This window comes from Sapajus apella, unplaced genomic scaffold (genome assembly GCF_009761245.1).
Source record: "Sapajus apella isolate SASKATOON/1434 unplaced genomic scaffold, GSC_monkey_1.0 scaffold147, whole genome shotgun sequence".
NCBI lineage: Eukaryota > Metazoa > Chordata > Mammalia > Primates > Cebidae > Sapajus > Sapajus apella.
The window spans coordinates 956194-974454 of NW_022437087.1; the positions used below are offsets into that span (position 1 = coordinate 956194).

An 18261-nucleotide genomic window follows, 5' to 3' on the forward strand; every position below is an offset into this window, starting at 1 on the left:
CAATGGCAACTCAGCCTCTCCAGTTCTCTCATCCCAACAGCCAAAAGTGGAGTCCATCTACCACATAACTCTCAAGAGAGCTTTGGCCTCCAGAAAGTGCATCTTAGGAACAGGAATTCTGGCCAGGCATGACAGCTCACGCCTGTAATCCCAGCACTTTGGGAGGGCAAGGTGGGTGGATCACCTGAGGCTAGGAGTTCAAGACCAGCCTGACCAACACGGCAAAAGCCCATCTCTACTAAAAATACAAAAAACAAATTAGCCAGGTGTGTGGTGGTGCATACCTGTAGTTCCAGCTATTTAGGAGGCTGAGGCAGGAGGATCACTTGAACCTGGGAGGTGGAGGTTGCAGTGAGCTGAGATTGCACCACTACATGGTAGCCTGGGCGATAGAGCAAGACTCTCTCTCAAAAAAAAAAAAAAAAAAAAAAAAAAAAGCACATGAATTTTGCTCTCCGATAGACTGAAGCTTGGTTTCCAGCTCTGCCATGTGCTGACTGACAGCTGTGGTAGGTTACTGAATCTCTTAAGCCCAGTTTCTTCAACTATGAAAATGGGGAGGTTGTTATAAGAGTTAAATGAGATATTGCATAGACAGTACTCTGCACAGTGACTCCAACCTACCAAGTTCTCATTAAATGATAGCTTGTGTCCTCATTTAGCAACTATATATGAAAGAACTGCAAGGCGGCAGGAGGATTGCTCAGGAGATCAAGACTAGCCTGGGCAACAGAGTACAACCCTATCTCTACAAAACATAAAAAAATTAGCTGGCCATGGTGGCATATGGCTGTCGCCCCAGCTACTCAGGAGGTTGGGATGGGAGGATCACTTGTGCCCGGAGGTGAGGCTGCAGTGAGCTGTGATTACACTGCACGGAGAGCACTCCCTGAGTGACAGAGCAAGACCTTGTCTCCAAACAAAACAAAAAAAAACTCTCATCCCCAGTGAGGAGTCTGGAATCTTCCACATGTTTTTCTCTTTTGCCATATTACATATAATCCTAGAAGCTGCCTCAGATCCATTACAGAGCAAGGCAAGGTTTGCATTACATAAATCTGCCATATCAACTTTCTCTCTCTATCCCTTCTGTTCTCAACATTTCTTGCCTTGCGTGTGGCCAGTTCCTATGAGGTCTCTTTCCTTCCAATCTTCATACTACCCCTCCTTACTATCTCTAAAATAATTTTCCTAGCTCGGTATGGTGGCTAACACCTATAATCCCAGCACTTTGGGATGCAGAGGCAGGCAGATCACTTGAGGCCAGGAGTTGAAGACCAGCCTCGCCAACACGGTAAAACCCCGACTCGACTAAAAATATAAAAAGTAGCCAGGTGTGGGGGTGAACACCTGTAATCCCAGCTACTCGGGAGGCTGAGGCACAAGAATCGCTTGAACCAGGAGGCACAGGCTGCAGTGAGCCGAGATTACACCACTGCACTCTAGCCTGGGTGACAGAATAAGATTCTGTCTCAAAAAAAAAAAAAATTCCCTAAAACAAGCATTCTCCTTCTTTTCAAAACTGAAAATGTCCCCTTATTGCCTACAGACTGAAGTCCATACAATATATTCCTGCCTCCCACCCCAAGTCACCTCTTCCTCTCCAAGCCCACTGCTTGATTCCCAGGTCAGGCCTCATTCTTCGACACCAGGACAAGCTGCTCCCCTGACCTCCAGCCTCACCTATGGCTGGCTCCCTGCCACTCACAGGACTAAGTCCCAACACCTTGGCCCAAAGGTCTCCTTCATGCCGATACCTTCCGAAACCCTTATCCACATTCACCTACTCCACATTCTTTTCCGTCTCCATGCCTCTTAATAATAGCTAACGTGTATCAACATTTGTGTTTCATTTAATCCTTACAATAACCCTACAACATTGGTGTAATATTATTATTACTCCCATTATATGGATGAAGAAATGGAAGCTCAAGGAAGGTCAGTGCCTTGGTCCGGTCACACAGGCAGTGAATGGCCAGGCAAAGACTGGGTCCAAGGTCCCTGTTCTTGATCTCCGTACTTCACCACTTCCCTCGGGGAACACTCTCCCTCTAAATGCTCTGTTCCTCACTTTGTCTGCCTGAGAAACCCCTCTTTATCCTTTAAGACTTAACTTGGATGTCACCTCCTTCAGGAAGGCTTCTCTAACTTCTTACAGAGTTAAGCATTCATCCATGTTCACACTTCAATAACAGGCTTATCTCATTGCGCTAGTTACCTGCTCACCAGCCATCTCCTTCAGGAAGGTAGGGACTCTGTCCTATGACCTGTCTTCTTGGTGTCTAGCCCAGAGAAGGTACTCAACATTCAAGTGATGGTCATTGGCCAAAGGATCAAGAAAGGTAAAAGAGCTGACAAACAGATGAAGGGTGGTCAGAGAGGAATTCAGATCCATACGAGTGGGGATGGGAGTCCAGAGACGTACAGAGACCCTGAACTACTGACTAGTCCACATGGCCCTGGTACAACACCTTCCAGTGCCCATCCATTGGGCAGTGTTTGCTTGATGTCCAACTCCTCCACTAGCCTGTGAGCATCCCAGAGCCACAGATGTCCATCACTGTGTTCCCAGCACCCATGGCAGTGCCTGACACAGGGGGATCACTGTGGAATGAATGAGTGAATGTATACACAAATAATCAATGAAAGGTTCCCTGACAGCAACACGAATCCCTAGTCTGATGTCACAATGGGGAGAAACCCCTTAACTTTTGTCCACACTTGCACCTCCCTGTAAAAGCAAATGGTTGGCAGACTGCTTTGCTGTTGTTGTTGTTGTTGATGTACATGGGTCAGCTCACTCTCCTGGCCTTCCTGATTCTCTGGCTGGTGACATTCCTCCACCCACGCCACTTGAGAGGCTTAGCGGTATGAGGCGACATTTCACAGGGCAAGTCTCAGATTGCCTGAGTCACCTGATGACCGGGAGCCAACTGTGGCACTGCTCAGGACTGGCAGCAAAGTGGCTGGGTAGTCTCACAGGCAGACGCACAGACTGGCTGAAGACTCAGAGTGCCCGAGGGAATTAAAGGATGAGGGGATGGAAGCACATGTCATCCCCAACCACCTAACTCTAGAGGGTGCCCACAGGGCCAACTTCCCACCCAAAGAAGAAATGATGGCCGTGGTAATGATAATGATGATAAACTTGGCCGCCATTTACTGAGTACTTATGTGTCTGGCACTGTGCTAAATGCTTTACACACATTTTCTATTTAATCACCTCAACCATGTAACAGATGAGGATAGTGAAGCCTACAGAGATAAACTATCTCATCTAAGCTCACACAACCAGTGAGGGTTAGGAGGGCCGGGGCTTGAGCTGCATGTATTTAACCATCCTTCCCAGCCCCCATAGCCAGTGGTGCTCCATAACAACGCACTCTCCACTGAGACAGCTGAGCCTCCACTGAGTCTACGCTCAGTCCACTTGGAGGAGTTAGAGAGCTCTTCCTCATACCAAGTGAGCTGAAATTTGACTTGATGCCACCTCCACTGGGAGCTCCTTTGCCTGCTCTCTGGAGCATCGTGGAACAAGCTCCATTCCTTCTCCCCAGGAGGACCCTCTCCGTCACCAGCTCCCACAGGACACAACCCAAAACAACTCTCCTTTCCCCCCCTTTATCTAAAAACTCCAATTAAAAGCTTTCCCAATTAAAGATCCCAAAAGAATCCAATGCCCAGGCAGTGGGGTCTGCAACATTCCTCACTCATCAGGTTCCTGTGGATACCGCCCACCCCATAACCAACAGATGAGATTACCCCCAGAGCAAAAGGAGGACTAAAGGCAGATTGGGCTTGGCCTGCCCCTCACTGGTGATCTGGATAGAGTTACCCAGGCAGGGCAAAGAGAGGGGCCTCCTGGAGCCCCTGCAAAGCTGGGAGCTGCCCTTACTTCGGCCCTCCTTTGACTAGGAGCCACTTGTGTACTCAAGGGCTGTACCTGGTTGCAAAGCCTTATGCTAAGCTTGTCTGCACAGGGGTGGGGACTCTACCATCTCCATTTCCTCCGAGGAATAATAATAAGACTATCAGCCAGGCTTATGAATAAAAATTTTTTTAAAAATCTCTCTAGTCTTTGACAAATGTCTAAATGTGTTCCCCACAAGCGTATTTTTATTCTAACAAGCTAATTTGAAATATCATTTAAATAAATTCTACCAGAATGATACCATATGACTAACAGCACCCCAGTGGCAAAACTACTGGAGTCTTCATCATGCATTCAGAGGCTCCCATCCCGCCGCTCTTCCCACACAAAATGCACCCCACTAGGAAACTGGATCATGATGCCAGCTCTCACCTCCAAACCTATAAATAAATACAACTTGGGGGCAGCCTGTGTGCACAATACCTAGGAAGTGCAGACACATAACAAGCAGTGCTTAAAAGACCAGTGGATCAAAACCAATGCAAATTAGAAGTTTTTGCCCCAATTCCTCACAATGCTTCTTTTTGCTGAATTTATTTTCACCCTGGGGGGAAAAAAAACAAAGTCTAACTCTCAAGATCTATGAAGTCAGGACTGGTATACCACAGGTTTCCAACATTCAGAAAAAATGCCTTTTCTCTATTGTAAATATGCTATTTGGCTGCTGTTCACGTTTGACAAAGGTGAAGAAAGTTTTTCTTGTCAAATAGAAAAGGGGTCCCTGCCCTCAGCCCCACCCCGTGCACCAAAGGGAAGTTCTTTTTCCAAAGGTTCTAGATGTCTGTGCAGGCTGTGGTGATATTTCAGTAGATTTGCCCAGGGTGTATTCTTTAAAAAAAATTTTTTTTTTTTTTTTTTTTTTTTTGAGACGGAGTTTCGCTCTTGTTACCCAGGCTGGAGTGCAATGGCGCGATCTCAGCTCACCGCAACCTCCGCCTCCCGGGTTCAGGCAATTCTCCTGCCTCAGCCTCCTGAGTAGCTGGGACTACAGGCACGCGCCACCATGCCCAGCTAATTTTTTGTAGTTTTAGTAGAGACGGGGTTTCACCGTGTTGACCAGGATGGTCTTGATCTCTTGACCTCGTGATCCACCCGCCTCGGCCTCCCAAAGTGCTGGGATTACAGGCTTCAGCCACCGTAAAAAATTTTTTTTTAAATTTGCCTTCCTACTAAAGCAGGAAACACAATGTCTTTCCTTTTGTATACATCCCTGCCAACCTGCTCACTGGGGAAATTCTCTTTGAAGGAGGAGATGTGATATATACTAGACAAAGCCTCAGAAGCAGAAGGGGTCTTCAAGGTATGGGCATGGGTGCTTTCTGCTTGCAAAGAACCTTCTCATCCAAGTCTTAAAGCAGAATTACTCTGCCCTGATATTTCCAATCCAGGAGAAACAATCTGAGCAGCTGGGTCTCGGTTCACCAACCACCCTTAGCGACAACGATGAATCCTTGATGTTCTTACCAAGATTCACTAAGGAGCAATGACTCACCCAAATTACAAAGGCACTGTAAATTATCCAACGTTAATTGTGATCTTGGTCTCCTCTACCATTTCCTTCCTTCAGTAATTCATTTAAAGCAAACAACTGCTTTAAGAGATTGTTAAAATGTCTTTAAAAAAAAAAAGCCTGTCTTGTTCCAGAAAGGATTTAAATAGGTTTACAAAGATTTAGCAAAATGACAAAATAGAAGTAGGTGTGGATTTAAATGATGAAATATTTTTATAGTTATTGGCATGGAAAGATGTCCACTCAAGATATTTTAAGTTGGAAAAATTATATTACAAAACAGATGTATAAAATGGTTGCATTTTGTTAAAAATAGACTTGCTCGATGTAGACATACATCTAGACACACATAGACATATATACGTGTAAAAAAGTACAAAGGCAGACATTGAATGCTGATGGAGGTTATCCCTAAGACGTGGGATGACAAGTAATTTTCACTTCCTTCTTTATGCTGTTATTTTTCAGTATAAACATGTAGTTTTTTTATAATTAGAAAAAAGCAAAGTTATTTTCCTTTTGTTTAAAAAAAAAAAGTGGTAGATTAAAAAGGGTAAAGACAAAACAAGGGTAGGGCCATCACACTGAGCTAGAGATACAGGTAATGGATGAGGTCTGATAAATCTGCTAAGGTTCACCACACATTTAACTCTAAGTTCCTCAGGAGCCACTCCAGAAAAGAAAACCTAATAATTTTCACAAATCACTGAGTCTATTAGACAAAAACAAACCATGTGCTCTGCTCAGGGTCCTCCTTCAGGGGACTGTGTGCAAGCCAGCAAAGGTGCCTTTACTCTTTCCTAAGAACCCTCAGGCCAGAAACTTCAGGGCCGTTTCCAACAAGAATGACGGCATCTTCCCAAAGTAAAAGTCAATCCAAAGACTGGTCAGGCCATTGCTACCTCCCTGACCTCTTCACCTTCATGCTCGCTCTGGCTCACTCTGCTGCAGCCACACTAGCTTCCCTATTATTTCTTGAACAAGCCAGGGATGCTCCTGCCCCAGGGCCTTTGCACCTGCTGTTCACACTATTCACACTGAATACAGTATTCACACTATTCACACTGCCAGGAATACTTCTCTCATGGCTCATTCTCCTCCTTCTTTCAGCTCTTTAATGTCTCATTCTCAGTGAAGTCTCCTTCTGGATCCCCATCTAAAATCTCTATCCTACTGCAACATCCTCTAGCCCCCTTCCTTATCCTTTATTGCTATCTGATAAACTGTGTATTTTAGTAAAACAACAACAAAGAAAGTCGACCCAAAGAGAATATTCATTCATGCCTATTTACACATTCATTCAATATCTACTTATTTAGTGTCTACTCTATTCCAAATTCTGTGTATTTTTCCAGTTCAGACACTAAGGGAGACGACTGTGTAACCATCAGTGCACCACACCATCTGTCCCCCCAACAATGTACCACAGCATCTTTCCTCAATTCCCCAAATAGAGGGGCACCCCTCCACCACCACCTCTGATACCCAGTGGACTATAACACTGTTTACTCTCACAACCTTTCACATATAAAGCGGGTACTTGTGTGTGTACTTTATGTCCCTTTCAAAAATATAAACTCCACAAGGGCAGGAACTAACTAGTGGGTCTGCTCATCTCCGGATCCCCACAGCACTCACCAACTGCCTTAGCAACGTAGTGACTGAACGAACGTTAGAAAGTGAAGTTTAAAAACCCACAGGACCAAGAGAAGACAAACTCACCTCAACACATCTGAGAGACTGTATCTACTGTAGTCAACTCAAACCTCTAAGAACAGCCCTGTAATTTACTGGTGTGATTCAGGACGAATGGAAAATTAAAGAAGGAGGAACAAACATCAAAAGAAAGTTAACCTGTATAGAGTACCAAAGGCAGTCCGAGGTGTTAGATAACCACGATTGTGGCAATGGTACGTCGCAAGGTAATCTTGGCTCAACAAAATAAAGGAGTGTCAAATGAAGCCAAACAGTAATACAGTAGATCTTATTTGTAAACACTGACAAAATCAGCTAAAAGTCACAACTGCAGACAAGCCGGCTTTTCTGATGGCCTTTTGCAGGAGGGTAAAAAGGTAATTTACAACCCCAGTACTCAAATGACAGCAGACAGCCCAAAAATTAACCCATGTCACAATAAAAGCTCAATGGCTTGCTTTTGTGTTAAAAGAAAACTGCATCCAAATGTGATCTCTTTCTCTCTTGGCCCTTGCAACTCCCAATTAAGCAAGCAATATGAGTTAACCCAAAAACTATCACAACTTCCAGGCCAGCATCCAAGCAAGGCTGCCCACAACATTCAAGCATTAACTCAATCAAAAATTATTTACTGGAGGCCTGTTTGGTGCCAGCCATTGTGCTAGGTGTTGGAATACACTGGTGAAAAAGATAAGGCCTATCCTTTTGGGGTGCTGTTGAAGACAGATTATAAAGAAGTAAGTAACACCTGCATGCTTACTGGCATGCTGTGGAGAGCAATTTCAGGAAACAAAGGTAGGACTGGGGCCCAGCACTTTGGGAGGCTGAGGTGGGCAGATCACTTGAGGTCAGGAGTTCAAGACCAGCCAGGTCAACAGGGCAAAATCCTGTCTCTACTAAAAATACAAAAAATTAGCTGAGCATGATGGCACACACCCATAATCCAAGCTACTCAGGAAGCTGAGGCATGAGAATCACTTGAACCCAGGAGGCAAAGGTTGCAGTGAGCAGAGATTGTGCCACTGCACACCAGCCTGGATGACAGAGGGAGACTCTGTCTCAAAAAAAAAAAAAAAAGTGGGGTTGGGTTAAAGAGTTGTGGAGACAGGATGGCAGGAAAGACCCTCAACAGGTGACCGTGGGGGGAAAGAGGAAGGTAAGAGAATTCCAGATAGAGGGAACAGCAAGTGCAAGGTTCTGAGGTGGGGCAAGAAACGGAAAGGAGATCTGTGTTAGCAGAACACAGTAAGCGACACAGCAGCAGCACGGCGTGGGGAGGGGGGTCAGTGCCTGGTCAGTGGGAGGTATGTAAAAAGGGGAATGACACGATCTGACTTGTGATTTTAAAAGCTGGTCATTTAGGTTCCTGTGTGAAAAATGGACTGCAGACAACCCAGAGTACTGTACTGGGGGGCCTGTTAGGAAGGAGTGATGGTGGCCAGGCCTAGAGTGGGAACTATGGCTATGGGGCAAGGTGAATGCACTCCAGATAGATCCCAGAAGTAGAATGCACAGGACACACTGACAGCCTGCATGTGAGAGGTAGAGAAGAGGACTCAAGGATGACTTGGCAAATGAGTGCATGACAGGGCCACCGACTGGGATGGGGAAGGCGGAGGGAAGGTGAGAACTGGAAGGCATATCAAGAGCTCCACGTATGGACGAGAGTCAGAAGCCCCAAGAAAGATCTGAGTTAGAAATTAAAACGTGGGCATCATAGGCATCTAGGTGGATTTGAAGCCATGGGAGGGTGGGGAGGAGTTGGGGGTGGGACAGTATTACCTAGGAAGACAGTGTGGACAGAGAAAGGAGCCAGCTCCTGGACAACCCCATGACTAGGAGTCAGAAGAAAAGCAGGAAACAGTGAAACCAGAGGAGCTGAGAGGGGCGTTGTTTCGAGGAAAGGGAGTGGTCCTTTCTGAGGAATGCTGCTGAGAGAGAGGTAAAGTGAGATGAGGCAGAGACTTGGCAACGCCCTGGCCACCCACGACCCTGGCAGTTTCCACGCAGAGGTGAGGCAGAAGCCAGGCTGTAGGATATGAAGAGTGAACAAATGGCAGGAGAAAGTGAATGGAGCCAGGGGTTTGGATGTATATTTTGAGGTGCTTTCAGGTGAAGAACAAAAAAGAAGTGAAACGGAAGCAGGAGAGGGATGCAGGAGGGAGGGAGAGCTCCTTTTTAAGACAGGAGAAACTAAAGCTACGCGATCCAATATGGCGGCCACTGGCTACATGTGGCTATTTAAATTAAGATTAAGTTAAAAATTCAGGTCCTCAGTCTCAACAGCTACATTTCAAGTGTCCAATAATCACATGTGCTGGTGGCTGCCATGTAGATACAGGACATTTCCAGCAGTGCAGAAGGCTCTGTTGGACAGATGTATGCCCCTATACTGATGGAGAAGACCCTGGAGAGAAAGGTGGTTATTAGGAGAGACAGTCTCCAAAAAGACAGGGAGAAGAAGGGATGGAGTGGAGTCTGCCGCAGAAGGAGGGGCCCTTAGCAGGAAGAGAGGAGGGACTGGCCATCCAGCACAGCAGGCAGGTAGGAAAAGGTAGCACCAGCTGCATGCTAGACTAGGCAGTGGCGAAATGAAGATGTTCCCTTGGTCAGAGGTCCCTATTTTGTCAATCGAAAGGGAAGCCAGGGGTGTGCACAGGAAGGGGAGAGGTCTGGAAAGGAGAACAGGTATGAAATAGTTGCCTTAGGGAGGAAGAACGCAAACTCACTGGAGAGACCACACTTCACGCAGAACACTTCACAGAAGAGAAGTAGGAAATGGCAGTGAAGGAGGAGCGTCTCAAGTGGGGAGGAGGTAAACTCAGAGGGTTTTTTTTTTTTTTTTTTTTTTTTTTTTCTTAAATCCTAGTTTGTCTACTAAGCAGAGCCATGACAAAGCTGTAGGATCACAGCAAGGTTTTCTACTAGCTGCCCTTTCAAGAAGTTCTTCCCCCTCCATCCTACACAACTCTCAGAAAGGATGACATTGGTTCTATTTTCAGTTAAACGGCTCCCTCCAGCCTCCTCTGTCTGAACTGCTTCCCCAGTCCTTAGCTGCATGTCAATTTACGACCATGGTTTGTATTTTTGCATAAATTATAGAAGGCATGGATCTATTAAAAATGGCAGATGTAGGTAGCAGTTACAAACTAGCCTTTACCTACGAGAAATGAGTAATATATACATTTATTGGATGATGTTAAAATTACATGAAAGACATGTTCAGTGTTTAAACAAAATCCCCAAGCATCTCCTCCCTGCTTCTCCACAAACAAAAATTATTTTTGACATTTTCTTTAAGGTTTTATGAGTAAACACTTTCATTTCCACAGAACTATTTGATCTCAACCACAGAATTTCAATATTTGTTTTTGATCACACAAGTATGGTGGGTTGGTTTTGTGTTGGCCGGGGGAGGGAGGACCAGAGAGAGAGTTAAAATTACCAAATCCCTTTTATCTTCCATCCTAAGACCTTACATTTGCCAATTCCTTTTTCCCTGTACATTTTTTTAAAGTATGAAATCTGAGAACCTCAAAGGCTCCTACTGCTCAAAGATCAGCCTTTTCACAGTCCACTGAGGACTCACTGGAAATGTTACAGAAAAACGGCCTGCCAGCTTGGGTGCTGCGGGGTAAAATCACCCACAGTTACTGTCCATGTAAAATCTCCTCGATGTAAGCAAACTTCTTCAGCCCTCGCTGCCCGCCTCACCCCCTTCTTTCTGTCCCCACCTCTGTCATATCCAGTTCATGCTGGCCCACAGTCCTCACATTTCCTTTCCTCAAAATTCCTCTTGGCCTGCCTCTGAGCCCCTCAAACACTCTGCAGCTCCCATGGCTAAGGCTCACTGGGCAAAATGACTCCAGAAACTTACCTGGAGTGCAAGAAAGCCACTGACCAAGGAGGCCTGAGCCAGGCCACCAGGACAATCCTGCTCCTTCCACTGCACCCTTGCCTTCCCAGGCCCCACCCATCCCAAACAGGAAAGCAAGATCTCTAGACCCTCTGAGGCGAAGCATTTGACTCCTGGGAGGGGCTGTTGGAAGAATGCTGGGTTCAGCAGCAAGGAACAGAGAGATTTAGGAACTCTGGTTCACTCGCCCACCTCCATGCCCACATGCCAGGCAGTGGCAGGCTAAGTGTTCCCCTGATATACAAATGCTCACCGGCTGCACAGCCTGGGGGAAGTCACCGAACTACTTTTGGCTTCAGTTTCCTCATCTGTAAAGTGGGCATAAGTGTCCCCTGAATATGTATGGCAAACCATCAACGTGTGCCCAAATAGGGTGAGCACATGTAAGGAGTTATTGTGCTATTAGCACGGTGGCTCCCATACTCAGAGCCCACTGCTCAGAGGACGCCGAGGGGAAAGCAATCCTGAAATTATATACTCAGAAGCATTAGTCACTTCGACAGCGTATTTCAACTTCCCTCCTGAGCATCTACTCAGTTGTTTCAAAGACTGAAGCCTCACCTAATTTCCTTATAGACTTTCATCACCTTCGGCCATCTCAAAGCAGATCCAAAGTCCACTATTCCTACGCTGGAGGTTTATCATTTGACGTGCTCCCTTTCTAGGAAAACTTCGATTTCCACTTTGCTTGTAATAAATCCAAACGTGGAGAAAGACAAACTGCTTCTGAGACTCACAAACACAGGCCCTGGAGTTGATTGCGCCCCGGGGAGAAGAGAACGTGGAATGGCCGAGGCAGGAGGCCGGCCAGGGCACCGGTCCCCGCCAGGTGCCCCGGCGCCCGGGCTGGCTGGGAGGGGAAGGGCCACGGGCTACTCGCCCAGGCCAGGGTGCCCCTGCTGGGTGTCCGCGCGCCCCAGCGGAGGGCGCGGATCTGGTGGCCCCAGACTCCTGGGGGTTGGCAATGCGCTCACTCCGGCTTGGGAAGACGGTGGCCAGTCAGCCCCGGGGCTCCGAGCCCGGGGACGCGTGCCGCGGCCCCGCAGTCCCTCCGCAGGGGCGCGCGGAGCGCGCGCAGCGCGGGTTCACTCACCCCATCTCGGGCGCTGCTCCAGCGGCCGCTCCGACGGGGCCTCTCGCGCTCGCTCTCCGCCCGCTCGGCAGCCTCTCCCCGCGCGGCACATGCGGCGGCCCGTGCGCGCCCGGCTCAGCCCCGGCGCCGCTCCATTTCGTGGGGCTGCGCGGCCGCCACTGCTGCCGCTGTTGCTGCCGTTGCTGCCGTTGCTGCCACTGCTGCCGCTGCCGCTGCCGCTGCCGCCGCCGCCGCCGCCGCCGCCAGGCGCGGGCGGGCGGGGGCTGGGCTGCCGCGGGCTGGGCGGCCGCGCTGGGGCGGTGCCCGCCCCGCCCTCTCCCCTCGCCCGCTCCCTCCGCCCCGCTCCTTACGTAACCCCGTGGCCCCCGGGCCGCGGCTGCGAGCCAGGAGACTGGGGGCGAGGCAGTGTGAGCGCCGTCCCCCGCACCGCAGCGCTGTCGCCGCTTTTCTCCCGGGCCACCTGGTCCTCCGTGGTGGCCCCCGAGTCGGCGCAACCCCGCCCCACGCCGACCGGGGGGCCTAGCGCAGTGCCATCAACATCCTGCCTGCTGGACTGAAAGTCCCACTGGCACCTGGTGGGGACTTTGGGGCTACCTTTACTTTGCAGATGGGGAAACTGAGGCCTGGGGAGGGTAAGTGATTTGCCCAAGGTCACACATTAAGATTAGAGTTCGTTCAGGTCTCCAGAATCTGAGATGCGCATAGCTGTGCTCCTCCTTAAAGCCCACTTTCATCTTCCTGCCCGTTGCCCGTCTGGGTGGCCTTAAGGTACCCACCACCATGAAATTCTGGAAGCCAGTGTGGCAGGAAGGATCCTACAGCCTGTGGCAGGTGCTCTGGGCTCTTTGCTGGATAAAAATGGAATGAAGGCTCCCACCTGAAGGGCCACCAGTTTTAAGGAGGCTTCATCAAGCTTGGTTTTATCCTTAAATCGGGGGAATTCAGATGACAAAAGTAGAACTTGAAGAAGACCAGGCTCTCTTAGTTCCCTTTCTACCTATCAGGTTCTGAGTCTCTACCAAAGGCTAGCACTGGGACTAACCTAACCTTCATCCCCACCCCTGGGCCTTCCACGGGATCATCTTCTGTTGAGAACATACTGCCCACATAAGCCTGGCATCTCAGGACAGTAAAAAAGTCAAGGGACAGGCCAGGCGCGGTGGCTAACGCCGGTAATCCCAGCACTTTGGAAGGTGGAGGTGGGTGGATCATTTGAGGTCAAGAGTTTGCGACCAGGCTGGCCAACATGGTGAAACCCCATCTCTACTAAAAATACAAAAATTAGCTGGGCATGGTGGCACGTACCTGTATTCCCAGCTACTCAGGAGGCTGAGGCAGAAGAATCGCTTGAACCCAGCAGGCAAAGGTTGCAGCATGCCGAGATTGTGCCACTGCACTCCAGCCTGGGCGACAGAGTGAGACTCTGTCTCAACAACAACAAAAAGTCAAGGGACAAGCAGATGGAGCGCAACCACCACCCTAACCCTGCCCTCACCTCTCTTGGGACCACAGCTGTCACCTAACCTCCAACTCTCCTCACAGGGGCACCAGCCCCCTTCTCATCTGTGCTTCGCACTGTAGTCAGTAGTTTCTCAAATACAAATCTGATCACATCGCTCTGTAAAATCCTTAATTGGCTTTCTTCCAACCATTCTTGGCATAAAGCCCAAGATAATGAACATGGTCCTACAGGGCCCTGCCCCTCTGGCTTCTGCTGCCCTTTCTAGCCTTTCCTCCTCCCAATCTCTGCCTTGCCTCCTACACTCCAGCCAGCCGGCTGTCCTTCCTGCTCTAGGGCCTTTGCACATGCTATTCTGTCTGGGAAGATTTTTCTCCTCTCCTGTCTCAGTCACCCCAACTATCTTGCCTTGTTAATTCCTACTCATTCTTCATATCTCAGTTAAAACTGTCATTTCCTTTGGAAGCTTTACCTAATACCCTGGGTGAGACTGTGAGCACACTCATACTTTTTCTTCATTGCACTTTGTACTATATAGTTTGGAATTACTCAAGATGCATCTGCAAACTCTAATGAAGCCGTATCTTTTTGATCATCATTGTATCCGCAGTGCCTACAAGTATGCCTGAAGGTCCTCCATAAGTATGTGCTGAATGAATGAATAAGCAACAGGCCATAGGCCACAAAATTGGCCAGGGTCTGTGAGCACACATGAGTCTGTGTGCATATGAGTCTGTGTATAGCTCCGGCTGACAAGCTCTTGATCCTAGAGGAAGTTCATCTACCACAAGCTGAATTCCAAAACCCAGGACTGAGCCAGGGTACTTGAGGGGAAGGTGTTCCTGGCAGGGTCAAGGAGAGAAGTCAGCAGAAGGAGAATGAATAGCAGGAGCCAGCCCAGCTAGAGTAGGGGTACCAGAAGATAGAACCCCGATGTGGAGGGGCCAAGCCCTGAATGTGAGTTTCCTTTTGCTCCACTGATGGAAAGGGTACACCCCCATTACCTTGGCAAGATGCAAGGAGGTTAACCAGCTGGGGTGGTGAATCACTCTGGCCACTTCACATAGTCAGTGGCAATGCTGGAGGTATGACCCCACATGAGATTAAATACTCCATGATTAAAGTGGCTGTCACTGTGGGACAAAGGTTGTCATCTTGAGATGAGGAGAGAAAACAGTAGATCAGAAAATATTTGGAAATGGATGCCCTTCCTTTCTCCAACGTATGGCTGCCATCCATGTGGGGAGCGGCCTCCACTCCTCTCCTTCAAGCCCAACAACTCTAGGCCCAGGTCAGGTCTGCTTCTTGGGAGATTTTTCAGATCGCTTCAGCTCTCAGTCTAATTTTCTGGGGCAGTCCTTTCCGGCAGTATTTCATTATTTTGGAATGCTTCCTTGAGAGGGGCCACTTGATTTCCCTATCAGCGTCCCTCCATGGAAGCCAATACAGTCACCCTTTTTCTGTGGAAACTCCTATCTCCATGGTCTCCATGGCTCAGTAGTGAAGGGAGATGATCGGTGAGATCTGTCCTTTCAAGAAGCCCAAAGTGAAGGGGAGAGAGATTCTGGGCTAGCTGGAGGTTGAGGCAAGGCCGAGGAGACGTAAATGTCCTTTTAGGCTGAGCAAGAGGAGCCAGAGCTGGGTGAGGTGGCTCACGCCTATAATACCAGCACTTTGGGAGGACGAGGTGGGTGGATCACCTGAGGTCAGGAGTTCCAGACCAGCCTGGCCAACATGGTGAAACCCCATCTCTACTAAAAATACAAAAAAAAAAAAAAAATAGCTAGGTGTGGTTGTGGGCACCTGTAATCCCAGCTACTTGGGAGGCTGAGGCAGGAGAATCATTTATTCCTGCTGACAAGTGGTGGAGAAAAAAAAAAAAGAGGAGCCAGTAAAGGGAGCTGGAGGTGGCAGCGGGGGACAAGGCCAAAGATAGGAGCAAGAGGGATGGTCCTAGAGAAAGTGAGAGAGGATGGATCCAGGCTTAGCAGGAGGAGTTGCCCCTGGAGAAGGTAGGAGCTGTGGTCCCAGGGAAGGCAGGAGAGGTTGCGGGAACACTTGCCAGGTACACTGCTTTTTCCTAAAGGAAGCAAGGACGCCTACTGAGCATGCATGAGAGGGAGGCGATGGCACAGAAGCCAAATTTGAAACAATACTGTTGGGAAAATACAAACTGGTATTTGGATAGCTTCTCAGTTGGGAATGAGCAGGGCAGCAATGCCCCCAGAAGTCCAGCCCAGAAGGGCAGACCTTGACCAGCACAAGCTCAGGGACTCAGAATGTTTGCCATTCTGTGCAGACAGCAGAGGCTTCCAAAATCTGATTGCCAAGCAAGGGCAGTTGGTCTGAGAAACATCCTATAGTCTAACCTGGGCAGATCAGACAACCGTGGGGAGCCCATCAGGGAGTGTATCCAAGCCTGGGTGCTAAGGAAACAGGCAGCAGCTCCATGTGTACCCTTCCTCTTCTTTATTGCTCATACATTTTCCCAAGCATCCTGGGCAGAGAAGCACTGTGCACCTCTGTGTCTAATATGGTAACATTCCACAGCTCTGGGCTCTTGACTCTCAAAACTAGCTCCCAGGCTCCCAGAGAAATGGCCGCTTCTAGGTCTGGGACAGGGTAAATACAAGATGAACCTGGAGCATCTTGTGGTACCGAAAGTAAGGAAGTACTCAAAAAAAACAAAAGGAGGAGGCATATGGAAGGGACACAGGAGCCAACTGGAAGGGCTCCCAATGGGCAAAGCTGGAACAACTTGAGCAACAAAGTAAATCATGTTGTATAAGATTATGGCCCAAAATATAAAATAAGTATACATGAGTTCACACTGTTATAAATGACTGAATAAGTAAACAGTGGAGAAGAGACAATCTTTCCTATGGTAGATGTCCTTCCCCCCAGGAGGTGGAGTTTAATGCCGCCACCACCACCATCACCCCACCTCCACTCCCACTTGGGGGCAGGCTGGTTTTAGTGTCTATTCTTTGCTTTCAAAGAATATAGTATGGAGGCCGAGTGTGGTGGCTCACGCCTACAATCCCAGCACTGTGGGAGGCCGAGGTGAGTGGATCGCCTAAGGTCAGGAGTTCGAGACCAGCCTGGCCAACCTGGTGAAACCCCATCTCTACTAAAAATACAAAAATTAGCGGGGCCTAGTGGCGGGCACCTGTAGTCTCAGCTACTTGGGAGGCTGAGGCAGGAGAATCGCTTGAACCCGGGACGCAGAGGTTGCAGTGAGCCAAGATGGCGCTAATGCACTGGGGCATACAGTAAGACTCCATCTCCAAAAAAAAAAAAAAAGAATATAGTATGGAAAGAGAAAAATAGGAACTGTACAGTGGAAAAACCTATCTTAACCAAGTAATGACGATCAGTATCACCAGTGATGTCCTGTTGACATCATGTATCCCCCTAGTAGGGTGTGATGAGAAAGGCACTTCACCTGTGTGATATTTTTCCCCAAAACTCAGAACTCCAGTTTAATCATGAGAAACACATCAGACAAACCCAAACTGAGATGTTCTGCAAAATACCTGATCAGTACTCCTCAGAACTGTTCAAGGTCATCAGAGCCAAGAAAAGGCTGAGAAACTGCTGGGGACCAGAGGAGACTAAGGAGACATGAAAGCTAAATGCAGTGCAGGACCTGGCTCAGATTCCAGAACAGAATGAAGAAAAATGGGCAAAATCCAAATAGTCTGGAGTTTAGTTAATAGCTATGTGCCAGTGTTGGTTCCTTAGTTATGACAAATGTGCCACAGAAATGTACAATGTTCATAGGGGAAGTTGGGTAGGAATATATGAGAACACTCTGTATTATCTTTGCAACTTTCCTCTAAATCTAAAATTGTTCCGAGCTTAAAAGTTTGTAAAAAATTAAATAATCTTGGGAGTTTCCAAATCCTCCATGCAGTATCGCAATCAGTAATATCAGAAAACTGAGTTTGTAGAACACTGAACAAGTCATTTATCAGGTAATACCTGAGGATTTTGAAGTGTTCGAATAACTTCAAAGGCAAGCCACTGAAATCAGTGTTTTTCATTTTTTTAAAACTACCATCCACAGTAAGAAATATATTTTACACTACAAGCTGGTACATACTTCAGCATATACATACTCTGTCTGTAGTTATATCGATATAAAACAGAAACAAAAAGCTAATTTTTATCCTTTCACCTGCAAGGCATTCAGATATCATCCATTCTGTTCTTTTTTTATTTTTATTTTTTGAGACAGAGTCTCACTCTGCCACCAGGCTGGAATGCAGTGGAATGATCTCGGCTCACTGCAACCTCCAGCTCCCAGGTTCAAACGATTCTCCAGCCTCAGCCTCCTGAGTCGCTGGGAATACAGGCACATGCCACCACCAAGCTAATTTTTGTATATTTAGTAGAGACAGGGTTTTACCATGTTGGCCAGGATGGTCTTGATCTCTTGACCTTGTGACCCACCTGCCTTAGCCTCCCAAAGTACTGGGATTACAGGCATGAGCCACTGCGCCCAGCCCATTCTGTTCTATTTTTAAAAGCAGTATTGCTCATAACCTACTAAATTGATTTAATAAACCTGTAATCTATGTGTTTTTACTTTTGGCAGCAAAATTGGGCTCATTATGTACATGCATAATGTTATTATTAGTGTGCTCAGATTTCT

The 18261-nt window shown here is 47.9% G+C and overlaps 2 protein-coding genes across 5 annotated transcripts in view; both read right to left on the reverse strand.

Annotated features, from left to right (window-relative positions):
* HOMER2 (homer scaffold protein 2) overlaps window positions 1-12327 on the reverse strand; it is a 99596-nt gene extending 87269 nt beyond the window's left edge. The window contains exon 1 of one of the 4 annotated variants that reach the window (XM_032264837.1): window positions 12146-12327. In XM_032264837.1, the coding sequence (XP_032120728.1) occupies window positions 12146-12150 (5 nt within the window). In that variant the 5' untranslated portion in view covers window positions 12151-12327. Of the gene's footprint in view, window positions 1-11613; window positions 11840-12145 lie in introns of those variants that run through there. The other 3 variants (XM_032264839.1, XM_032264836.1, XM_032264838.1) reach the window with 3 other exon arrangements.
* The window catches only part of CUNH15orf40 (chromosome unknown C15orf40 homolog), a 114820-nt gene that overhangs the window by 42777 nt on the left and 53782 nt on the right, over window positions 1-18261 (reverse strand). The gene's annotated exons all lie outside the window — the stretch shown is intronic.